This window comes from Pelophylax lessonae, assembly GCF_965119305.1.
Source record: "Pelophylax lessonae genome assembly, chromosome: 9".
In the NCBI taxonomy this organism is placed as follows: Eukaryota; Metazoa; Chordata; class Amphibia; order Anura; family Ranidae; genus Pelophylax; species Pelophylax lessonae.
The window spans coordinates 10,469,466-10,495,994 of NC_138776.1; the positions used below are offsets into that span (position 1 = coordinate 10,469,466).

Here is a 26,529-nt window from a genome sequence, read left to right on the forward strand (position 1 = left end):
TCTTCATTATCTGCGGAACAAAGTAGACCGAGCCGGCCGTCTCCCGATCCTTTTCTGCCTGAATGGCCAATACCTCTTCCCCAATCGAAGATGTCACAGAGCTTAATGGGAATTGGATATGTTTTTTCCAGTCCTCCATGTACAGTATCTCACAAAAGTGAGTACACCCCTCACATTTTTTGTAAATATTTTATAATATCTTTTAACCACTTTACCACCGGAGGATTTTGCTGTCTTACGTCCAGGCCACTTTTTGCGATTCGGCACTGTGCGACTTTAACTGACCATTGCGAGGTCGTGCGACGCTGTACCCAAACAAAATTTACGTCATTTTTTTCCCATAAACAGAGCTTTCTTTTGGTGGTATTTGATCACCTGTGCGATTTTTACTTTTTGCGCTGTAAACAAAAAAAGAGCGTAAATTTTGAAAAAATAACAATATTTTTCACATTGTTTTATATGAAATTCCCCCAAAAAATGTAAAAATCTAAATTTTTTTACATTTTTGGCCAATTTGTTTTCTGCTACCTATGTTTGGTAAAAAAAAAAAATCACAATAAGCGTATTTTGATTGGTTTGCGCAAAAGTTATTGTGTAATTTTTGGTGTTTTTTTTTGTTAACGCGTAATGGCGGCGATCTGCGATTTTTTTTTTGCGGGACTGTGACATTGCGGCGGACAGATCGGACCCTTGACTGACATTTTTGACACTTTTGGGGGCACCAGTGACATTACTACAGTAATCAGTGCTATAAATATGCACTGTTACTGTAAAAATGACACTGGCAGGGAAGGGGTTAATTTTATTGGAGAGGGAGGGGTTAATGTATGCCTGGTGCTTACTAACGTGTGGGGGGGGGGTGACTGAGTGACACAGGGACAGATTGCATGTTCAGCTATGCTGAACCCTGCAATCTGTCACTGTCTGTCACTTAGGAGATCCGCCCGCTCTGTTTACACAAGCGGGCGGATCTCCAAACTCGATTCCCCGACGATCGGGGAAGAGCAGCGGCAATCGCCGCCGCTCCTCCCCTGACCCGACTCCCGCTGTGAATGAATACAGCGGGAGCGAGCCTCCGCGTGCCGCCCACAAGGGGAGGAGTCCAGCGACATAGGTCTACGTCGCTGGATGATATCTAACAACTTTGCCGCAGTAGAGCTCGAGTGAGCGGTCGGCAAGTGGTTAATGTGACAACTCTGAAGAGATGAATTTGCTACAATGTAAAGTAGTGAGTGTACAGCTTGTATAACGGTGTATATTTGCTGTCCCCTTTGTCCCCCAAAGGGAAAATGCCTCCCGTCCTCCCAGCAAGATTTTGGAAATGGTTTTCCACTCAATCAGTATGCATGGATAGATAAACAGAAGAATCTAAGTGCGCGGTATTATTAAGACTATAACCTTTTATAAAAATTGCACTTACAAAGTATTCTCTTGGTAAAAAAGCAGTGGCGTACAGACAACATATAACACAATGCCGATCCGCAGTCGGCTCCACGAAATAGCAGCTGGTGACGTCAACAAATGCGGCTCCTCCTCCCATACGCGTTACGTCCAATGGGACTTTGTAAGCGGGGTGGAGCCATATTATCACCCCTTACCATATATACACTACACGCTGCCATGGAAACCATACAGACCTCTGTGATCAGTTCCCGCAGCAGATAATACCAATACAGCCTAAAAAGGAGACTTCTAGTGGCCGAGTAGAAGTATAAAGATAAAATAATACTGATATACCCAGGATCATACAAAGTAAAAATGGCAAAATAATAATGGTCCCAGGAGATATCAAATATGCAAGTCCTTTCTTATAATAAAAAAAACACCCCCGAAAACTTGCTCAAAGGGCAAACATATCATTTTAAACTACATACCAGATACTGGTATGTAGTTTAAAAAAATACATACAAAATTCATAAAGTTTTATTATACACCCGCGGCTATTACATAATATATTTCCAATCCAGAAGACATCTCCAAAGGACCAAAGCTCCCAACAGGATATATAAATTCCTCTGAAAATGTCTCTGAAACAGGGTTCTTAACAAATCCTTGCGGCAAAAATATTTATAAATTTTACAAATTCCTTGATTGAAACAAGTCTGTAATCATCTATCCGATATAAAACAATTGAGATCACATTCTACATTTAATCCTGAGGGTACAATCTACCCAGTCTCCTAGATCCAAAGGGACTCTTTCTGGCTGAGTTGTTTAACAAAATTGTCCCCTCGCCAGTGCCTATTACATTTTTCAATCCCCCAGAACCTCAGGCCCCTGGGGTCCCTGTTATGATGATGCCTGAAGTGTTTCGAAACATTGTGGGTTTTGTGACCTTATTTGATGTTAACATGCTCCCCTATACGTATCTGGAGTGCCCTAGAAGTCCTGCCCATATATTGGAGGCCGCAATCACACTCCAACATGTAGACCACTCCTCTGGTACTACAGGTAATGACATCTTTAACCACTTGCTTACCGCGCCACACAGATTTACTGCGGCAGGGCGGCTCGGCTGTGCGTAATCACGTAGATCTACGTGATTATGTGCATGTGGTCTCGGTGGTGCGCTGCCGGAGCCGCGCTCACGCTGTGATTGAATACAGTGGGAGCCAGACTGCGGGAGGAGCGGGCACGATCACCACCGGCCTCCCGCGATCTTCAGGGAAACTGACAGGAGAGCCACCTGCCTATGTAAACAAGGCAGGCGGCTCTCCTGTCAGACAGGAACAATGAAATCGTGTGTCTCAGCTAAGCTGAAACACCGATCTCTGTGTGCCTGTCACAGAGCCTTCCCCCCACAGTTAGAAAGCACAATTTAGGAGCACACTTAACCCCTTGATCACCCCCAGTATTAACCCCCTCCCTGCCAGTGTCCTTACCCTCAGTCTTAGTCCCAATTGTTTTCATCCCTCTGGACCCCAGCCTCTATCTCTTTATCCCTCTGGTTCTCACCCTCAGAATCTTATCTTTTTATCTCTCTGGACCCCAGCCTCCCTCTCTTTGTCTTTCTATTCCTCACCCTCAGAATCTTAGTCTCAATCTTTTTACTTCTCTGAACCACAGCTTCCATCTCTTTATACCTCTATACCCTATCCTTCTTTTCTTTATCCCTCTGAATCCCATTATTCATCTCTTTATTCTTCTGTACCCCAGACTCTGCCTGTTTGTCCCTCTGGACCCCATCCTCAATCTATTTATCCCTCTGGACCCCAGCTTCCATCTCTTTATCCAAGCCTTCATCTCTTTATTTTTCTGGACCCCAGACTTTGTCTTTTTACTGCTCTGAACCCCGGCCTCCATCTCCTTATCCTCTGGACCCCAATCTCCATCTCTTTAGCCCTCTGAACTCCAGCCTACATCTCTTTATCCCTTTGGATATCAGCCTTTGTCTCTTTATCCCTCTATACCCCAGCCACCCTCTTTTTATTCCTTTGGACCCCAACTTTAATCTTTTTTTCTCTCTGGACCTCAGCCTTTATATTTGTATCCCTCTAGACCCCAGCCTCTATCTTTTTATACCTCTAGACCCCCAACCTCCATTTCTTTAGCCCTCTGAACTGCAGTCTCCATCTCTTTATCCCTCCCGAATCCACACCTCTGTCTCTTTATCCCTCTGAAACTCAGCTACCCTCTTTTTATTCCTCTGGACCCCAACCTTTTTTTTTTTTAACACTTTATCCCTGTAGACCCAAGCCTCTATCTCTTTTTACCTTTAGACCCCAGCCTCTATCTCTTTTTACCTCTAGACCCCCAACCTCCATCTCTTTTTACCTCTAGACCCCAACCTCTATCTCTTTAGCCCTCTGGACTCCAGTCTCTTTCTCTTTAGTCCTCTGGACTCCAGTCTCTTTCTCTTTAGTCCTCTGGACTCCAGTCTCTTTCTCTTTAGTCCTCTGGACTCCAGTCTCTTTCTCTTTAGCCCTCTGGACCCATTTCCATCTCCCTCTTGACCCCAGCCTCCGTGTCCTTGTTCCTGTGAACTCCAGCCTCCATGTCCCTCTCGACCCCAGCCTCCCTCTTTTTATCCTTTAGCTTTTTCTTTATACATTTCATCTCACTGCCAGTAGTACTCCCGTCCAGGGTGTTAAAGTTGAAAACAATTATACCAATTAACATGGCTTACAATAAATCCAGCCTTCCACCCTCTTCTTTGTGTAGTAACATGGAGCTGTGACTGATTCGCTGGTCTTCAATCACTATATTAACCTGCAATCACCTTTGGAAAATCACATGTCAGTGAGTGGAGATAGACATGCCAATGTGATGTAGAGGGTCCTCTTTATGTCCTGGATTGATTCCATCCCAGATAATTACATTTATGTGTTAATGGACACAGGAAACATTTTCTAAAGATGACGGTCATTATTTTTGCAGCCGAGATCGTTCTGAATGGCTGCAAGTAGCCTCTTAAATTCCCATGAAAATGATGGGTGATGTTTTGTTGCTGTGGAGAGCCACTAAATCCTAAACACCATTTTTATATAAGTTGTGAAAAATCTTCATAGACTATAAACAAAGGTCCCTACAAGTATTCTGAACCAACCTAAAGTAGAAGAGTCGGTTCACACTGGGGCGACACGACTCCTTACTACTTCGGGGGCGACTTGTGCATTACAATGCACCACGACTTTGGAGCGACTTGCAGGGACTTCACATAATGGAAGTCTATGCAAGTCGCTCCGAGGTCACCCTAAAGTAGTACAGGACCCTTTTTCTAAGTCGGAGCGACTTGTGTCGCTCCTATTAGAACGGGTCCTGTAGCGGACCGCGAGGGAGTGCGACTTGTCAGGCTGACAAGTCGCGGCAATGTGAACCGGCTCTAAAGGTATCTTAAAATTAAACGTTTTCGTGATCTCCATACGGATACTGTACAGCTCTTGACTTTAGTGGTGGGTAAAAGCATGTAATCAAAAGCAAAAATACAAAATAAAGAGGCCACAGATAGCACTAGCTCCCTGTAGCTACTTTTAAAAAAATCTTCATGATAGTATCTGTAGGCCATCTTTTTTGGGGACCACCGAGCAGACAAGGTAAGAGGGGAGTTCCTCTTCAAAAAGAGGCTCAGGAGGCAGGAGTTGAGCACAAAACGTGGCTTTTCCAACTAGTAGTGAATAGGGATGAGTTCAGCCATACAAGGGCCAAGTATATGTGTGATTGTGAATGGGGAAGGCCTCTGCCACCTATGATTGGCTGTTGGCTTAGACTGCTTCTTGGTTGAATAGTTCAGGCGGGTTTGGACTCAAGCAAGTGAACCCACAACTCTGGTGCTCCACAATTACAGCAAAAACTTCTATTTAGGTGAGTGATCCCACAACTCCAGTGCTGCACAGCAAATCAGCTCACCTGTGCTCTACCTCTGTGCAAATGACGCCCTCACACCTAAACCCTGGACCCATATAAGAATACAGGTTTTATGCGCATAACCCTTCCTAGAGTAGCCAGTAGGTCTGATGTCCAGCAACCAAACCGTATATGTTCCCTTTAAGAGGCTAGTCCCTTCATCAAGTGGCTGAAGTCGGACTCAACATATAAAGAACCACCATAGTTTATCAGTTTTCCACACCTATAAGCACTTATTAACCACTTCAATACTGGGCCCTTTCACCCCCTTCCTGCCCAGGCCATTTTTCAGCTTTTAGGACAGTCGTACTTTGAATGACAATTGCGTGGTCATGCAACACTGTACCCATATGACATTTTTATCAACCAAATAGAGGTTTCTTTTGGTGGTATTTAATAATAAAAAAAAACGTTTTCTTTGTTTCTATTATACAATTTGGCCAATACGTATTATTTCTTCTTCACCTTCTTCACTGATGTGTGCTGATGAGGCTGCACTGATGGGCACTGATAGGCTGCACTGATGGACATTAATAGGCTGAACTGATGGACACTGATAGGCTGCACTGATAGGCTGCACTGATTGGCACTGATGGGCTGCACTGATGGACATTAATAGGCTGAACTGATGGACACTGATAGGCTGCACTGATGGACATTATTAGGCTGCACATATGGACACTGATAGGCTGCACTGATTATCAGTGTAAGCCTCCTCTGTCACATGATAGCCGGTTGTCGGCTTTCCTTTCCTCACACAGTGACAGCACTGAGGAAAGGAAATGTAGATAACCGTCATTTGTTTACATGTGATGAGCTGCGATTGGACACAGCTGATCACATGGTAAAGGGCCGCTGTGATTGGCCCTTTACCTTAATCTGTGATCAGCTGTGTCAGACCAACACAGCAATCACAGAGCTCGCCCGATGCGCACCCTGAGGGGTTGTTTTTCAGGGGTTGGGCTTGGCCCTTTAGTTCCAGTGAAGGGAACTCTTAAGGCGTCCGCATACCAAGACATTTTGGACAATTTCATGCCCCCAACTTTGTGGGAGGAGTTTGGGGATGGCCCCTTCCTGTTACAACATGACTGCGCACCAGTGCACAAAGCAAGGTCCATAAAGACATGGATGAGCGAGTTTTTAGGGTGGAGGAGCTTGACTGGCCTGCACAGAGTCCTGATCTCAACCTGATAGAACACCTTTGGGATGAATTAGAGCGGAGACTGCGAGCCAGGCCTTCTCGGCCAACATCAGTGCCTGAACTCACAAATGCCGTTTTGGAAGAATGGTCAAACATTCCCATAGACACTCCTAAACCTTGTGAACAGCCTTCCCAGAAGAGTTGAAGCTGTTATAGCTGCAAAGGGTGGGCCAACTCAATATTGAACCCTACAGACTAAGACTGGGATGCCATTAAAGCTCATGTGAGTGTAAAGGCAGGCGTCCCAATACTTTTGACAATATAGTGTATCTCCCAAGTCCCTGTGTTTTTCCATTGAGAAGCAGTCTGAGATCTTCTAACAAATTCCAACACCACGAAGACTTTGTCATTGTCACAATGCTGCTGCTCACTGTAGAAGCAATAAATGCGCAAAATCTGACATTTTGTCGATTTGCTGGTCATTTTTATCCTGATGGCGTTTCTCGCTTAATAAGGCAAAAGAAAAATGGATAGGTTTTAATAGGATAGGTTTCCCCCCAAAAAAATCTTTTTTAGCTATTTGCTTCTTGGGACATGAAAGATGGACCAGTTACTTTGTGTAGAAAGTCCTTTACCCGTTATCTGTTCCGACCATGTTTGGAACAAGGAATTATTGCCGTCTGCTCTATACGGAAGTCCTCTGTGCAGATGAATGACTTGGGTTTAATGTATTTTCTATCGGCGCGGTAATAGGAATCCTCTAAACATATTACTTACACTGCAGTGTTTGCAGGCCGTGCTGTATTGGAGAGTGGTTGCAGAATGTCAAACCATCCACCCATTTGATACCAGAGGTCATTGACGCTTAACTGCCCAGACCAAATTTAGTGGTGCCAGCGGGTACCATTTAATGTGCGAGTATAGGAAAATCAAAAATGAGATTGATGTATTGGCGGAACTACCAGGGTCACAAAGGTCGCACTTAAGACCTGGTGTTCCGCTATCGTGGGGGGGGGGGGGCCTCAAGACGTCAGGAAGAGGCCACTGCAAAAGGATCTCGCTGTGAGACCGTAGGGCTCGGTTCACACTGCTGCAACCCCAAAGGCATGCAACTTGCTTGACTTCTTTTTGACTTTTGTGATTTCGTGGCACTCAAATCGCGCCAACGTCACACAAAAGTAGTGCAGGAACCTTTTTATTTTGGTGCTGCGAGTAGTAGCAGATGACATTACCCCCCCAAATCATCACTGACTGTGGAAACTTCACACTGGATGATGATTCGGGGAGCAATGTCATCTACTGGTGTTGGTCCACTGTCCAAAGTCAGTGCAGCCCTCCAGCAGGAAATTCTAGAGCTCTTCATGCTTCCCTCTGCTGAACAGCTTTATGGAGATGGTGATCTCAATTTCCAGCAGGACTTGGCACCGCCCACACTGCCAAAATTACCAATACCTGGTCACATGATCATGGGATCACTGTGCTTGATTGGCCAGAAAACTGGCCTGACCTAAACCCCATAGAGAATCTGTGGGGTATTGTCAAGAGGAAAATGAGACATCAGACCCAACAATGCAGAGGAGCTGAAGGCCGCTATCAAAGCAACCTGGGCTTCCATAACACCTCAGCAGTGCCACAGGCTGATCGCCTCCATGCCACGCCGCATTGATGCAGTAATTCATGCAAAAGGAGCCCCGACCAAGTATTGAGTGCATCCTATACTGTACATGGACAGACTTTTCACTAAGACTACATTTCTGTATTAAAAATCCTTTTTCTATTGGTCTTATGTAATAATCTAATTTTCTGAGATACTGAATTTTGGGGTGTCACTCGCTGTAAGCCAAAATCATCAAAATTAAAAGACAGAAATGTTTGAAATCTATCACTCTGTGTGTAACATCTATATAAAATATAGGAGTGTCACTTTTTGAATTGAATTCCTGATATAAATGAACCTTTTGATGATATTCTAATTTTATGAGATATGATACGTTTTATTTTGTCAGTAATTACACTTTTAATTTATTTTATAACTGTATGATGAATTCTTCAGTTTGATAGTGGGGTCCAAGCTTTAACCACTTTAGCCCCGGAGGATTTGGCTGCTGGATGACCAGGGCCCTATTTTGAGATTCGGCACTGCGTGATTTTAACGGACAATTGCGCGGTCGTGCAACGCTGTACACAACAAAATTGACGTCCCTTTTTTTCCCCACAAACAGAGCTTTCTTTTGGTGGTATTTGATCACCTGTGCGATTTTTATTTTTTGCGCTATAAACAAAAAAAAAAGCGAAAATTTTGAAATAATTACAATATTTTTCACATTATTTTATATGAAATTCTAAAAAAAAAATGTAAAAATCAAAATTGTTTAACATTTTAGGCCAATTTGTTTTCTGCTACATATTTTTGGTAAACAAAATTGCAATAAGTGTTTTTTGATTGGTTTGCGCAAAAGTTATTGCGGTTACTAACTACGGGAAAGATTTATGTCATTTTTGTTTTTTGTTTTTTTTACTAGCAATGGCGGCGATCTGCAATTTTTTTTTTTTTGCGGGACTGCAACATTGCAGCGGACAGATCGGATCCCTAACTGACATTTTTGACACTTTTGGGGGTACCAGTGACATTACTACAGTAATCAGTGCTAAATAATATGCACTGTCACTGTAATAATGTCACTGGCAGGGAAGGGGTTAACAGTATGTGTGATCAAGGGGTTGTGTCCCTAGGGGTGTGATTCTAACTGTCATGGGGTGTGGCTTGTGAAGTAATCACAGAGACATGCGATCCTATATAGCATGATCACATAGCCTCTGTGATCACTTCAGGGAGAATGACAGACAGTTGTGTTTACATCAGCTGTCTGTCCTTCTCTCTCAGCTGAGGGAGATTGCGAGTGGCCGGTGGACATTTGGAGCCGCCGGTCACACACACTGGCTCCCCTGCTAACAAGCAGGGGCGGGAGCACGCCGCCGGTGGCGCGCGCTCGCCCCCTAGAGTCTCCTGAGTGAGCAACATAGTATACCGTTGCTTTGCCCAAGAGCGGCTGCCTGCCACAGTAAAACTGCAGTGGGCTGTCGTTATGTGGTTAACTGCCTCCACACTGCCAAGGGGACCCATTTTATCACGCTCATTAACACATTATCATCCAGTCGCGATCAACTCTTCTCTACCTTTAACACTCTACTCTGTCCTCCATTGCACTTCACCATCTAACTTGCTCACTTCCCAGAAGATCGCCAATCACTTCAAAAATAAGAATGATACAATTTGCGAGATCTCCAATGCATAGAAACCTCCCCCACTCAACACCCCATGTCCAGATACAATCATTGCTTCCCTCCTTCAACCCTGCTAGTATTAACGAAGTTACTAAACTTTTTTCTAGCGCCCATCTAACTACCTGCCCCCCGACTCCTGCTCCCTTGCAAATGCTATGCTCACCCTCTGACTCTATTCTACACTCTCTCCCATTTCCAGTCTCTCTCTCCTGGCAACTTCCCCAACCCTCTAAAACATGGGCTAGTCACCCCATCCGTAAAAAGCCCTCATTGGACCCCACCAATCTTAACAACTACGCCCCATCTCCTTATTTTACTTCTCCAAACTCTTTGAAAGACTGGTCTACAACTGACTGAGTGACCAACTGACTGAACAAACTTCTTGATCCCCTTCAGTCTGGATTTCGCCCTCAACACTCCATGGAAACTGATCTCCTTAAACTCACACGACCTACTAATGGCAAAAACCAGCGGACACTATTCTGTACTACTTCTCCTGGACCTTTCTGCTGCCTTTGATACAGTGGAACACCCCTTCCTCCTCAAAAAAAAAACCCCACTCCTTTGGTCTGCATGACTGTACTCTTCGCTGGTTTTCCTTATGCCTATCCCACCGCACCTTCAGTGTCACAACTTCCTCCTTTCCTCTTCCTTCCTCCGTTGGGGTTCCCCAAGGTTCTATTCTTGGACTTCTCCTTTTCTCAATCTACTCCTCCTCCCTGGGTCGGTTAATTGCCTCCCATGGCTTTCAGTATCATTCCAATGCTAACATTAACCACTTAAGCCCCGGAGGATTTTCCTGCTAAACGACCAGGGGGTATTTTGCAATTCGGCACTGCGTGACTTTAACGGACAATTGCGCGGTCGTGCAACGCTGTACCTAAACGAATTTGACGTCCTTTTTTTCCCACAAACAAAGCTTTCTTTTGGTGGTATTTGATCACCCGTGCGATTTTTACTTTTTGCGCTATAAACAAAAAAATAGCGTAAATTTTGCAAAAATAACAATATTTTTCACATTTTTTTATATGAAATTCCCCAAAAAAAAAATGTAAAAATCTAAATTTTTTTAAATTTTCAGCCAATTTGTTTTATGCTACCTATGTTTGGTAAAAAAAAATCGCAAAAAGCGTATTTTGATTGGTTTGCGCAAAAGTTATCGCGTTTACTAACAAAGGGAAAGATTTTTGTTGTTTTTTTTTTTAACGTGTAATGGCGGCGATCTGCGATTTTTTTTTTTGCGGTACTGCGACATTGGGGCAGACAGATCGGACCCTTGACTGACATTTTTGACACTTTTGGGGTTACCAGTGACATTTCTACAGTAATCAGTGCTATATATATGCACTGTTACTGTAAAAATACACTGGTAGTGAAGGGGTTAACTTTATTTGGGAGGGAGGGGCTGTGTGTGTCCCTAGGGGCGTGCTTTCTACTGTGATTGGCTGTGGCTTGAGCTGTAAGGACACTGATCAACGGATCTAAATAGTAGATCCGTGTGATCAGTGTCTTTACAGCGAGGAGAATGACAGGTGGCTTTTTTACACAAGCTGCCTGACATTCTCCCTCGCCGATCGCCGAGTGACCGGCGGACATCGGGTCCGCTGGTCACACGCGCGGGGGCGTCCGTGACCGCGCGGGAGCGCGCCTCTGCGGGCGCGCGCTCGCTCCCCAGAGCCTCACAGGCGAGCGACGTAGACCTACGTCACTCTGCCTGTGAGGGGCTGACTGCCGCAGTAAATATACTGTGAGCAGTCGGCAAGCGGTTAAGGGAGTAGAACTGGGGGAATCCATAGCGGAGAAGGATCTGGGTGTTCTGGTAGATCATAAGCCTAATAACAGCATGCAATGCCAAGGTGCGTTTTCCAAAGCAAGCAAAGTTTTTCTTGTATTTGGAGAGGCATGGACTTCAGAGAGAGAGATATTATTTTGCCCCTGTACAGATCATTAGTAAGACCTCATCTGGAATATGCAGATCAGTTTTGGGCACCAGTTCCTAAAAAGGATATCGGGGAACTGGAGAAAGTGCAGAGAAGGGCAACCAAACCGATAAGAGGCATGGAGGAGCTCAGCTATGAGGAGAGATTAGAGGAACTGAATTTATTCTCTCTTGAGAAGAGGAGAATAAGGGGGGATATGATCACCATGTATAATACATAAGGGGTCCATATAGTTAACTTGGTGTTGAGTTGGTCACTTTAAGGTAAACACACAGGACAAGGGGGCACTCTTTACGTCTGCAGGAAAAGAGATTTTGTCTCCAAATAGGGAAAGGTTTCTTCATTGTAAGAGCTATGAAAATGTGGAATAGACTCCCTCCAGAGGTGGTTCTGGCCAGCTCAGTAGATTGCTTTAAGAAAGACCTGGATTCTTTCCTAGGTGTACATAATATAACTGGGTACGAATATTTATAGGTAAAGTTGATCCAGGGAATATCCGATCGCCTCTCGGGGGATCAGGAAGGAATTTTTTCCCCTGCTGTAGTAAATTGGATCATGCTTTGCTGGGGGTTTTCGCCTTCCTCTGGATCAACTGCGGGTATAGGATTGTGTATATGGGATTGTATGGTTGGGTTTTCTTTACTGGTTTTTGCTTTTTATTGGTTGAGCCTGAGGGACTTGTCTTTTTTCAACCTGACTAACTATGATACCCAAATCTACCTCTCCACCCCCCCCCCAACTCACTCCATCAGTCTCCTCACGCATTACCAACTTACTAACAGACAAATCAGCCTGGATGTCACACAACTTCCTCAAACTTATTCTATCCAAACAGCGCTCATGATATTTCCGCCCCCACGTGCCAGTTCCCCTTATTTCTCTGTCAAAATCAGCGGCACAACTATCAACCCGTCCACTCATGCCAAGGTTCTAGGTGTAATCCTGGACTCTGAACTATCCTTTCAGCCCAACATCCAATCACTATCCAAAGCTTGCTGCCTCAACCTCGGCAACATCTCCAAGATACGCCCCTTCCTAACCACCACAAAGCTTCTAATCCACTCCCTGGTAATCTCTCGCCTCGACTACTGCAACTCCCTCCTCATTGGCTTACCTCTACATAGGTTATTCCCCCTTCAGTCCATCATGAATGCTGCTGCCAGACTCATCCACCTTGCAAACCACTCTGTGTCCGCTACCCCTCTCTGCCAATCCCTTCATTGGCTGCCACTCAACCAATGAATTAAATTCAAGCTACTAACAGTAACATACAAAGCCATTCACAACCTGGCCCCCAGCTACATCACTAACCTGGTCTCAAAATACCAACCAAATCATCCTCTTCACTCCTCTCAAGACCTCCTTCTCTCTAGCTCCCTTGTCCCCTCGTCCCATGCTCGCCACCAGGACTTCTTCCGGGCCTCTCCAATCCTCTTGAATGCTCTGGGCTAATCTGTCTATCTCCTACTTTGTCTACTTTCAGACGATCCTGGAAACACATCTCTTCAGAGAAGCCTATCTGGCCCCTACTTAAAGTGGAATTCGGGGCACAAAAACATTTTTTCAATGAACATACCCCCGGGACAGTCAGGGCTAGTACATTCCACAATAGCTAGCCTCTGATCTGTCCCGGTTCGCACTTACCTGCAAGAAGAAATACTCACTTATAAAATTTCTTCTCCAGCGTTGCCATCTCTGTTGTGGGCAGCTGAAGCCGGCGCGATCCTCTTCTGCGTCCTCTTCCGCGTCTTCTTTTTCCAGAATGCGCCTGCACCGGCCCCTCTCGTCACTTCTGGCGCGGCGCCGCATTCCTACACAGCTTCTGGGCATGCCCAGAAGCTGTTTAGCAGGGAATGCAGCGTCGCACCAGAAGTGACGAGAGGGGCCGGTGCCGCCGCATTGATTCCTGGGAGCGATGACGTTCAGCTCCCAGGAATTATTGCAAACCGGAAGTGACGGCGCGGGCCGAGGCCACAGAGGGAGGAAGTGACGAAAGCAAAGCAAGCGGATGGCCACAAAATCGATTAGGTCGATTTTGTGCCCGGAACTCCGCTTTAACAACTGTACTTTTATTTTCTCCATCAGCCCATCCCCCACTGTGATTACCTCTTGTATTTCTTGACCCTCCCTCTTACACTGTAAGCTCTAACGAGCAGGGCCCTCTGATTGCTCCTGTATTAAAGTGTATTGTATTTGTACTGTCTGCCCTCAAGTTGTAAAGCGCTGCGTAAGCTGTCAGCACTATATGAATCCTATATATTAATAACTGCCTCCCTCCAAGCCATTGTAAAATGACTCCAGAGCGGGAGCCCTATTGCAGGAGCCCTATTGCAGGAGCCTTATTGTTCGGACGTCCTCCCCAAAACACGCCTCACGTGTGCCTGACGGGGGCGATCTGTCACCCACTGCATCCACTAGGACACAGCAGATGACAGATCAGTGTACCGACCCGCTGCCCGTACCATGTGATCGCTGTGACCAATCACAGCAGATTCAATGTAGCCAATAAAGATTTATTTTTATGGGTACCACAGAGTTACCGGCTCTGCTCTCTTGAGTGGACCAGAGTGCGCCTTTCCCCCTCCCAGGGGTCTTATGCCCTGGAGAGTCAGAAAATAACTCTTTCTCTCGGGAAGGGACCATTTGACGCATCCTGTGCACTTTTTTTTGTGTTTTTTTTTTTTTTTGGTTCGCTTATGGTGTTTTTATTTTTGCTCACTGCAAATAGTTTACTTTTTTTTTTTAACCACTTCTGGACCGGAAGATTTTGCCCCTTAATGACCAGGCCATTTTTGTGATTCGGCACTGCGTTACTTTAATGTACATTTGCACGGTCGTGCGACGCTGTACCCAAATAAAATTGATGTCCTTTTTTTTTTCTCCCACAAATAGAGCTTTCTTTTAGTGGTATTTGATCACTTCTGCAGTTTTTATCAACAAAAAAAGAGCGACAATTCTGGAAAAGAAACTATATTTTTCACATTCTACTATAAAGCATTTCCAAAAAATTAAAAAATCAAATGTTTTCATCATTTTAGGCCAGTTTGTATTCTGCTACATATTTTTGGTAAAAAAAAAACTCAATAAGTGTATTTTGATTGGTTTGCGCAAAAGTTATCGACTCTACAAACTAGGGGAAAGATTTATGTCATTTTTATTTATATATTTATTTTTACTAGTAATGGTGGCGATCTGCGATTTTTAGTGGGACTGCGACATTGCGGTGGACAGATCGGACCCCTAACTGACATTTTTGACACACTTGGGGGGACCAGTGACATTACTACAGTAATCAGTGCTAAAAATATGCACTGTCACTGTACTAATGACACTGGCAGAGAAGGGGTTAACCCAGGACTGATCAAAGGGTTAAATTTGAGCCTAGGGGGTGTTTTCTAACTGTTGGGGGGGTGGGCTTGTGAAATCAACAGAGACCTGTGATCCTAAATAGGAGGAACACAGGAGCTCTGCATTGATTCCTGAGAGAACAAAGGGTCTGCTGTGTTTACAACAGCAGACCGCCGTTCACAGGGAGAGATTGTGGATGCCAGGCGGTAATCGCGGCCACCAGCCCCGTAGATCGGCTTCCCCACTGGCGAGTGGGCACGCGCGCCCCCAGGATCGCTCCCGCGAACCGCCATACAGGTGTGGCGATTCGCGGGGACCTGCCGCCATATAGGCTGCAGCTGGTCGGCAAGTGGTTAACACTCTGTCACCAGTCAGTGTCTCTGATCACTGCCACGCCAGTTATAGGATAGCACTGATAGTATGTAAAAAAAAAAAAACAATAATTTTTTTTTTTTTTTAATTTTTATAATTTTTTAAACAAAAATTTTATTAAATTTCTTTGTTTTCAAAAAAGTGTAACAATAAATTGCAACTTCAGAAAACTTGCCATGCCTCCTACTAAATACCATGGACTGTCTACTTTCCAAAAAGGGGTAATTTGGGGGGTATTTGTACTGTCCTGGCATTTTAGGGCCTCAAGAAATGAGATCGGTTAGTAAATCAATATTTGATCAATTTTCAAATATTCTGTACACACCATAGTTTGTAGACGCTATAACTTTCACACAGACCAATTATTATACACTTATTTTGGTCTTTTTTTTTTTTTATCAGAATACATTTTGGCCTACATATATGATGAAATTTGATTTTATTGGATATGTTTTATAACAGAAAGTAGAAAAATATTGTTTTTTGTTTTGTTTTTTTTTTTCAGAATTGTCGCTCTTTTTTTTTGTTTATAGCGCAAAAAATGAAAGCCGCAGAGGTGATCAAATACCACCAAAAGAAAGCTCTGTTGGTGGGAAAAAAAGGACATCAATTATATTTGGGTACAGCGCCGCACAACCGCACAATTGTCCGTTAACCACTTAAGCCCCAGCCCTATTTCGGACACTTTTTGTTCACACGTTAAAACCAGTATTTTTTCCTAGAAAACTACTTAGAACCCCCAAACATTATATATATTATTTTAGCAAAGACTCTGGAGAATAAAATGTCGGTCATTGCAATAATTTTTGTCACGCGGTATTTGCGCAGCGGTCTTTAAAGCGACATTTTTTTGGAAAAATTTTGAAAAATCAGATTTCACTGCATTTAAAAAATACTAAACAGTAAAGTTAGCCCATTTTTTTTGTATATTGTGAAAGAACATGTCACGCCGAGTAAATAGATACCCAACATGTTACGGTTTAAAATTGCCCCCACCCCCCCCCCCCCCCCGTGGGATGGCGACAAACTACGGTCAATAGAGATCTCAATAGGCGACGCTTTAAATTGATTTAACGGTTACCAGTTTAGAGTTAGAGTGTAGCTATTTTTTTTAAATTATTGCTCACGCTCTGGCGATCGCGGTGATACCTCACATGTGTGGTTTGAACAGCGATTTCATCTGCGGCTCGACTTCCGTATACGTTTTTTTTTGTGCGCGAGCTAACGGTGACGGGGGTGGCTAAATTTTTATTTATTTTTTTCCCATTTATTTTATTTATTTTTTTAACTTTATTACAGTTTAAAAAAAAATAAAAAATCTGACCACTTTTATTGCTGTCACAAGCAATGTAAACATCCCTTGTGACACCAATATGTAGTGACAGGTACACTTTATGGAGGGATCGAGGGTCTAAAAGACACCAAACCCCTCCACTACACTTCCCTGTATGCAAAACGCCAAAAATGGCGTTTTTGCATACAGCCGATTTTCAAATTTGCCGCCTTTTGCAGCACAGTAACCCGGAAGTGACGTCATGGACGCCGCCTCCAGGTTACGTCAACGGAGACCCAGTCGATGCCGTTTCCTGCATTCATCGGGACTCCATCCAGCCAGCGGACGCGCCGGCTGGGTGCTCGGGGCTCCCGGTGGGACGGGAGCCCCGAGCAAAGCCACGGAAGGCGGCGGGAGGGGGGGGGACGTCCCCTCCCGCCCCCCCGGGTACCAATCGAACGGCTCCCGAGCCGCATCGGTCGGTACCAACGGAAAGCCAACCGTCTGCTTCAAACCACGGTACCGGGATGGTGTCTCTAGCTAGAGGCATCATCCCGGTACACTACCGCAAAGTTTACCGACGTAGCCCTACGTTAGTATGCGGTAAGTGGTTAAAGTAACGCAGTGCCGAATCTCAAAAAAGGGCCTGGTCATTAAGGGGGGGGGGGGGGTCTTCCAGGTCTAAAGTGGTTAGATATGTCAGAGTACATTCTCACTACTGAATCACTGCACACTCAGCAGTACAAGATAAATATTCATTCCTGCATCTGATTGAAGGATCCGCATCTTTGTATTTTCTTTTTTCCAGGTATTAGAAGTTGTACGATCCAATTACGACACATTGACGCTAAAACTGCAGGACGGCCTTGACCAGTATGAGAGATACTCTGAGCAACACAAGGAAGCCGCCTTCTTCAAGGAGCTGGTAAGCTTTTCATTTTTATTTATTTATTTTATTTTTATTTATTTTTTTACCAATTCTGACACCGCTCTCCTACATGTAAAAATCATCATTTTTTTGCTAGAAAATTGCTCAGAACCCCCAAACATTATATATGTTTTTTTTTTGTTTTTTTTTTAGCAGAGACCCTAGCCGCGGTGATGGCAAACCTTGGCACCCCAGATGTTTTGGAACTACATTTCCCATGATGCTCCAGCACTCTGCGGTGTAGCTGAGCATCATGGGAAATGTAGTTCCAAAACATCTGGGGTGCCAAGATTCGCCATCACCGCCCTAGGGAATAAAATAGTGATTGTTGCAAATTTCTATGTCGCACGGTATTTGCGTAGCAATTTTTCAAACGCTTTTTTTTTTTTGGAAAAAAACTTTCATTAATTAAAAAATAAAACACTAAAAAAACCACTAAAGTTAGCCCGATTTTTTTTGTATAATGTGAAAGATGATGTTACGCCGAGTAAATAGATACCTAAGGGCTCTTTCACACGGGCGATCCGATCAGATCTGCCTGTCAGTTTTTTAGGCGGATCTGATTGGATCCTCCATGCAGCTCTATGGGGCAGCGGATGTCAGTGGAGACACCTCCGCTGACACCCGTATCCGATCCTGTCCGTGAAATCCGGACGGATGGAAATCCTATTTTTCCATCTGTTCAGGGATCGGATGAGAGCGGACAGGCGATCCTCTCTCATCCGATCCCCCATAGAGAGCAGCGGGAGCTGTGACACCTCCCTCTCCGCACTGCAAGCGGAGGCGGAGCTGTCATCCGGCGGATCGATCCTCGCTGAGCAGCACGGATCCGCCTACGGAGGCGGACCGTGTGAAAGAGCCCTAACATGTCACGCTTTAAAATTGCGCACGCTTGTGGAATTATTTTTATACTATACAGGATTTATATCGCTCCAACAGTTTACGCAGCGCTTTACAACTTGAGGGTAGACAGTACAACTACAATACACTTTAATACGGTAGGAATCAGAGGGCCCTGTTCGCTAGAGCTTACAATCTAAGACTGTACATACTGTACACATACTGCAGCTGCTGACTTTTAATATTAGGACACTTACCTGTCCTGGAGTCCAGCGATGTCGGCACCGCAGCCGATGTTTCCATCGGCTGTCAGGTGCTGCCGCCGCCATTGCTGGTAAGGGAGCCTGGTAGTGAAGCCTTGTGGCTTCACAGGCGGGTCCCTACTGCGCATGCGGATTGGCTCGGCGGCGGGAGGAGGAGGGGACCAAACTTCCCAAGGGACAGCGCCGCGGCACCGTCTCCCGGAAGCGGGGAAGGGTACCTGTCAAAAACAGGTACCCATTTCCCCCGCTCTCCCCTGAAAGGTGCCAAATGTGTCACCGGAGGGGGGGGGGAAGCAAATGAGCGGAAGTTCCACTTTTAGGTAGAACCCTGCTTTAAATCCGCTGCTAGGAAGTGACGTATGACGTCGCCCGGTCCTCCAAGGGGTACACCTCTCCCGCCGCCCATAAGGGTGATCCCGCTGGGACCACCCTTATGTTAATCACTTCTCGACCGCCCGCCGTTGATTTATGTTGGTACTTTGACGTTAAATACCGGGGTTATGGCAGCAGATAGCTGCCATAAACAGCGGGCGGTCCTCCTTCAAATAAGGGTGGTCCCAGCGGCGGATTCGGCGCAAAATCACACTTAGGGTGTGGCGGGAGAGGTGCCCCACTGGCAGCAGGGAAAACAATCCCCGGTCCGCACTCTTCACAGGCAGGAAGTCGAGTGAGGGCAAGATGGCCCCCACTCCACTCTATGGTCTTGGAGGATCAGAGCGACAGTCAAACGTCATCTCCTAGCAACGCATTTAAAGAACTAATTTTTTTTTCATCATAAAAAAAAAAGACTTTTTTTTCTCTTTTAGTGTAGATGTGAGGTGTGAGGTCTTTTTGACCCCCAGATCTCACATTAAAGAGGACCTGTCCTGCTTATTTCTATTACAAGGGATGTTTAGAATCCTTGTAATAGGAATAAAAATGATCAAAAACATTTTTTTTTTTTAAAAAACTGTGTAAAAATAAAAAATAATAGATAAAATAAATAGGAAAAAATTAAAGCGTCCCGTCCCCGTTAGCTCGTGCGCAGAAGCAAACGCATACGCAAGTCCCTCCCACATATGTAAACGGTGTTCAAACCACACATGTGAGGTATCGCCGCGATCGTTAGAGCAAAAGCAATCATTTGAGCCCTAGACCTTCTCTATAACTCTAAACTGTTAACCTGTAAACATTTTTAAAGTGTCGCCTATGGGGATTTTTAAATACCAATGTTTGTCGCCATTCCACCAGCGTTTGCAATTTTGAAGCAGGACATGTTGGGTATCAATTTACTCGGCGTAACATTATCTTTCACATTATGGAAAAAGATTGGGCTGACTTTACTGTTTTCTTATTTTTTTTATTAAAAAATGAATTTTTTTTAAAAAAAAAAATTGCGTTTGGAAGACCGCTGCGCAAATACTAATGATAAAAAATATTGCAACGATCTCCGTTATATTCTCTAGGGTCTCTGCTAAAAAAAATATCTAATGTTTAGGGGTTCTAAGTAGTTTTCGAGCAAAGAAAACTGATTTTAACTTGTAAACAACAAGTGTCAAAAATAGGCCCGGTCCTAAAGTGGTTAAATCCGTTGCTAGGAAGTGATGTATGACGTTGATCCGGTCCTTCAAGGCCATAGAGTGGAGTGGGGTCCATCTTGCCCTCACTCGACTTTCTGCCTGAGAGGATAGCGTACAATATACTCACAAACGTGGGATATGAACAAGCATGTAGGAAAAACAGAGTGGCGATTTTGGCTCTGAGGAAGAGGGTCCTCCCTCGAAACGCGTAAGCCACACCAGGTTTTGAGGACGCCATCACGCTATCCAGCAGTAGAGAAGTGTTCTGGAAGCGAGTGGTGACCATCTCCTACATGCTTGTTCATATCCTACGTTTGTGAGTATATTGTATGCTACCGTCTTTGATTTTAATAAACTTTTAAGTGGTAATGCACAAGGTTGGTGCACCCTTCTCTTGTTGTTTTCTTATATATTCCAAAGGCCCGATGCGTTTCGGGTAAAATGACCCTTCTTCAGGGGTCTGTAGTTTGGAAATTAGATATTTCCTATATAGACATATATATCGCCTGTCCTGGACCAAGGAGCCGGATATAAAAACACGCACACCAGATAGTATACGAGGATACCAAGGAGCTAAGATAGTTTGAGGATGCCAAGGTCATATCAAGAAGGAGCTCAGATAGTTTATGAGGATGCCAAGGTTAGATCAAGAAGGAGCTCAGATAGTTTACAAAGATGCCAAGGTCATATCAAGAAGTAGCTCAGATAGTTTACGAGGATGCCAAGGTCAGATCAAGAAGGAGCTCAGATAGTTTACGAGGATGCCAATAACAAGAAGGAGCTCAGATAGTTTACGAGGATGCCAAGGTCAGATCAAGAAGGAGCTCAGATAGTTTATGAGGATGCCAATAACAAGAAGGAGCTCAGATAGTTTACAAGGATGCCAAGGTCATATCAAGAAGAAGCTCAGATAGTTTACAAGGATGCCAAGGTCATATCAAGAAGGAGCTCAGATAGTTTACGAGGATGCCAAGGTCATATCAAGAAGGAGCTCAGATAGTTTACGAGGATGCCAAGGTCATATCAAGAAGGAGCTCAGATAGTTTATGAGGATGCCAAGGTCAGATCAAGAAGGAGCTCAGATAGTTTACGAGGATGCCAAGGTCAGATCAAGGAGCAGCTCAGATAGTTTACGAGGATGCCGAAGGTCAGATCAAGAAGGAGCTCAGATAGAAGGAGCTCAGATAGTTTACGAGGATGCCAAGGTCATATCAAGAAAGAGCTCAGATAGCTTACGAGGATGCCAAGGTCATATCAAGAAAGAGCTCAGATAGCTTACGAGGATGCCAAGGTCATATCAAGAAAGAGCTCAGATAGTTTACGAGGATGCCAAGGTCATATCAAGAAAGAGCTCAGATAGTTTACGAGGATGCCAAGGTCATATCAAGGAGCAGCTCAGATAGTTTACGAGGATGCCGAAGGTCAGATCAAGAAGGAGCTCAGATAGAAGGAGCTCAGATAGTTTACGAGGATGCCAAGGTCATATCAAGAAAGAGCTCAGATAGCTTACGAGGATGCCAAGGTCATATCAAGAAGGAGCTCAGATAGCTTACGAGGATGCCAAGGTCATATCAAGAAGGAGCTCAGATAGTTTACAAGGATGCCAAGGTCAGATCAAGAAGGAGCTCAGATAGTTTACAAGGATGCCAAGGTCAGATCAAGAAGGAGCTCAGATAGTTTACAAGGATGCCAAGGTCATATCAAGTAGGAGCTCAGAAGAGATACCAAAAGAGATGGGAAATTGTTGTGATGTGGTGACCAGGGTAAAATCCCTCAAGGATCCCAGCTAGAGCGTGATCAGGTGATCTCAGTTCAAAAAGATCTCCCTGTTCATCGGCATCATCTGCGTGGCTGCAGGAATGCCTTGGTATTTGGTCACATGACTGGTCCCCATGGGAGAATGCAGCAGTGCTTTTTGCAAGACGGGTAAGTATTTTAGGTGGCAGAGTGGAATGTTCTCTGAATTGTGAATTTTCTTTTTTTAGGTTCGATCAATAAGTATTAACGTACGAAAAAACCTCGCCTTCAACACGCTGAGCCAAGAGACGCTACTGAAAGAGTTTTCCACCATCTCCTGAGAAAAGCCGGGTGACACAATGCCTGCCCACCATCAATGAGACCCTTCCAAACTCTGGCCCACCTCGCTGTGTGTCTGGAGCCACCTCTGCTCATTTAAGTGTGTCTTAAAGAATTTAATATGATCAAGCAGTATTGTCACCCCCTCCCCCCCTCCTCCTCCTGCTTTCAACTGCCAGTCCACAGCAGCTGGAGGATTTAGAGAAGCAAGGGGAGAAATGGGTCATAAGATGGGTTTTCAGTTGAAACACAGCCGTTATAAAAATGGGGCTGATTTAGGAAAAGCGGAGTAGAGAAAACCCGCGAGCAAGATTGGTACCGCCACCCAGTCCGGTTTCTACCACCACGAAATGGAATTGAATTGTCCCATGTAACGGGTCTATATTCGCACCGTCTTTCCTAAATCAGTCCCAGTGTAATATATTTCTGAATAAGAATAAAAATAATATAACAAAAAAAAAAAAAGATATGCAGTACATCTCTTGAATACATTGCACCTTTCCCTTTGTTTTATCCCTTTTTAAAATGTTATAAGTACAGAAAGATACCTGTTGATCTACCAGAAATCCAGTAAGCTCCCAACTTCCTGCTTGAGCTGACAACACAGTGCCCTTGCTGCACCGAAATACCAACCAGCGTTGTCAGCCCTGCAGGCTACAGAACCCAGCAACCTCCCCAACCCCCCCCCCCCCTCCCCATAATTATGCATTAACGTCTTTCTCAGCAAAACAGTGCTGCTGCCTTGACTTCCAAGAGCCCCCCCTCATAATGTATATTTGTAGATATAGTTCTGAGGGTCAACAGATAAAGGTTTTCTGCAGCAGGTGCCCCTGCAAAGGCATTTTACTAACCTTTTCATGCCTTGATTTCCAAGAACCTGCCCCTTACACTGTGTATTGGCAAAAGGCTCTTGGGAGATGTAGTTATGGGGGCATGCCTATGTTAATAGGAACTGACCCTGCAGCAGCTGCCCTTGCAAGGCATTTTACTAACTCTTTATGCCTTGATTTCCAAGAACCTGCCCTTCACACTGTATATTGGTAAAAGGCTCTTGGGAGATGTAGTTATGGGGGCATGTCTATGTTAAGAGGAACTGACCCTGAAGCAGGTGTCCCTGCAAGCCATTTTACTAATCTCTTCATGCCTTGATTTCCAAGAGCCTACCCCTCACACTGTGTATTGGCAGAAGGCTCGTGGGAGATGTAGTTATGGGGTCGTGTCTATGTCAATGGGAACTGGCCCTGAAGCAGGTGTCCCTGCAAGGCATTTTACTAACTCTTTATGCCTTGATTTCCAAGAGCCTGCCCTTTACACTGTGTATTGAAAGGCTCTTGGGAGATGTAGTTATGGGGTCGTGTCTATGTCAATAGGAACTGACCTTGCAGCAGCTGCCACTGCAAGGCATTTTGCTAACCTTTTCATGTCTTGATTTCCAAGAGCCTGCCCTTCGCACTGTGTATTGGTAAAAGGCTCTTAGGAGATGTAGTTATGGGGGCATGTCTATGTTAATAGAAACTGACCCCGCAGCAGGTGCCCCTGCAAGACGTTTTACTAATCTCTTCATGCCTTGATTTCCAAGAGCCTGCCCCTCGCAAGGTGTATTGGCAGAAGGCTCTTAGGAGATGTAGTTATGGGGGCATGTCTATGTTAATAGGGGCTGGCCCTGCAGCAGGTGCCCCTGCAAGACATTTTACTAACCTCTTCATGCCTTGATTTCCAAGAACCTGCCCCTCACACCGTGTATTGGCAAAAGGCTCTTGGGAGATGTAGTTATGGAGGCATGTCTATGTCAATAGTTACTGACCCTACAGCAGGTGCCCCTGCCAGGCATTTTACTAACCGCTTCATGCCTTGATTTCCAAGAGCCTGCCCCTCGCACCGTGTATTGGTAAAAGGCTCTTGGGAGATGTAGTTATGGGGGCATGTCTATGATAATGGGAACGGACCCTGCAGTAGCTGCCCCTGCATGGGTTTTTGCAAACCGGGTGATAATGTCCCAGTAATGAAATGAGTAATGAAAGCTTTCTATTGCTACAAGTTAAATGGTAAAAGAATAATATAATCATGGTATATGGTCTAGAGGGGGGCTGGGAGATTTAGGGGTACATTTTGGGGGTGACTGGGCATGTATCTTTATACATCTAATTTTTTTTTTTAAAGTGGTTGTAAACCCTTACATAAACCCACTAAAGTGACTGACCTCAGGTGACACACAGAGATCAAACCAGTCCACCTACATAAGTTGTACCCGTTTACTTGCAGCCCTCTCTCCCCTACAGCCATTCAAAGTTCACAATTTACACAGCATTTCTCAGCTCTAGAAGGCAAGGGGGTGAAGATCTGATGTCGCACACTGCACAACATAGAACAGAGGGCTGAGTGTAATCTGAGACCTGAGTGGAGGGAAAGGACACACCCACTTCTACACAGTCTCATAAGGAGATATGCACAGCTTTAGCTCTCAATCACCTTCTGTGTTCTAGAGGGGAGGGGGGCTCCAGGGATTGCTTGGTGTTGGAATTGACTTTAAGCCCTCTATCCCAGACAGCCGTTCAAAGTTCAGAATTCACACAGCATTTCTCAGCTCCAGAAGGCAGGGGTTAATAATCTGATGTCACACACTGCACAGCATAGAGAAGGGAGTTGAGTGGAGGAAAAGGACACAGCTACTTCTACAGAGTCTCAGAAGAGGACATGCACAGCTGAGGCTGTCAATAACCTTCTGTGTACTGGTGGGGAGGGGGGTTTCAGGGACTGCTCTGCGTCAGCATTACCTGACAGCTGAGTGTAATCTTAGACCTGAGCGGAGGAGAAGGACACGTCCACCTCTACACAGCCTCATAGAGAAACATGAACAGGTGAGGCTATTATCTTCTGTGTTCCTGGGGCGGAGGGGGGGGGGGCTCCCGGGATTGCTTGGCCTCCGCATAGACTTTCAGCCCTCTCTCCCAGACACCCGTTCAAAGTTCAGAATTTACACAGCATTTCTCAGCTCCAGAACGCAGGGGGTGCTGATTTGATGTCGCAGTACATAGAGCAGGGAGCTGAGTGTAATCTAAGACCTGAGCGGAGGGAAAGGACACACCCAGCTCTATACAGCTTTATAGAGAACCATGCACAGCTGAGGCTATTATCTTCTGTGTTCCTGGGGCGGAGGGGTGACTCCCGGGATTGATTGTCATCCGCATAGACTTTCAGCCCTCTCTCCCAGACACCCGTTCAAAGTTCAGAATTTACACAGCATTTCTCAGCTCCAGAAGGCACGGGGTAATGATCTGATGTCACACACTGCACAACATAGAGATGGGAGCTGAGTGTAATCTGAGACCTGAGTTGAGGGAAAGGACACACCCACCTCTCCACAGTCTCATAGGAAAACGTGCACAGCTGAGGCTGGCAATCGCCTTCTGTGTCCTGGGGTGGGAGGGCTCCTAGGACAGCTTGGTGTTGACTATGCAGATAGCAGGAGGAGGAGAGATCATATGGGGATCACACTAGGTGCTTTGAATTGGATTGAAGTACACACTATAGAGGGATGTGCTTTGTTCATTTTTTATTTCAGAGGTTTACAACCACTTTAAAGCTTATCTTCCAATAAAGAATAAAAAACCCAATCCCTGATTCCATTCTATATCCCGAATGGGATGACTGTAAGACTGTTGAATATTTAGGCAGAGGCCGTCTAGTTTTCTGTTTACGCATAAAAGATGAACAAGGGTGCCAGCCGCCACCTGAAGTGCCCGTCTCTGGAGCCAACGGGCCATGTTTTCCAACAAGTTTAGGCAAATCAGTGAATTTTTTTAAAAACAGCTTGTTGGGGTTATTATATTCTCCTTGTATTGTGATAAATGACATGTAATCCCGATGTCACTTTACAGATAATAAATTATTATTTTTTGAGTAGGTCTACCTAATGAATGTGTTTTTTTTTTCCTAGTGGATTAATTCCATGGAACAGACAACCATAGATGTATTTCTGCTTGCTGACCAACATTTAAAAGACAATTGGAGGGCCCTTAGGCCTTTAGATGGGGTGTTGGGAAGTTGTAAGTGAATAATATAAAATAAAGGGCTTCCAATCCAGAGATTGGCTTCTAGGATCATGCTCTGCTTCAGTATGTCACAGTACATGTTGGCATTCATGGTTCCCTCAATGAACTG

At 44.9% G+C, this 26,529-nt stretch overlaps 1 protein-coding gene across 1 annotated transcript in view; it reads left to right on the forward strand.

Annotated features, from left to right (window-relative positions):
* ARMH3 (armadillo like helical domain containing 3) overlaps positions 1-23,049 on the forward strand; it is a 318,191-nt gene extending 295,142 nt beyond the window's left edge. Inside the window, exons 25-26 of the mRNA XM_082267886.1 lie at positions 17,511-17,627; positions 22,278-23,049. Of these exons, the coding sequence (XP_082124012.1) occupies positions 17,511-17,627; positions 22,278-22,370 (210 nt within the window). The 3' untranslated portion in view covers positions 22,371-23,049. The remainder of the gene's footprint in view (positions 1-17,510; positions 17,628-22,277) is intronic.
* Positions 23,050-26,529: the final 3,480 nt, after the last annotated feature.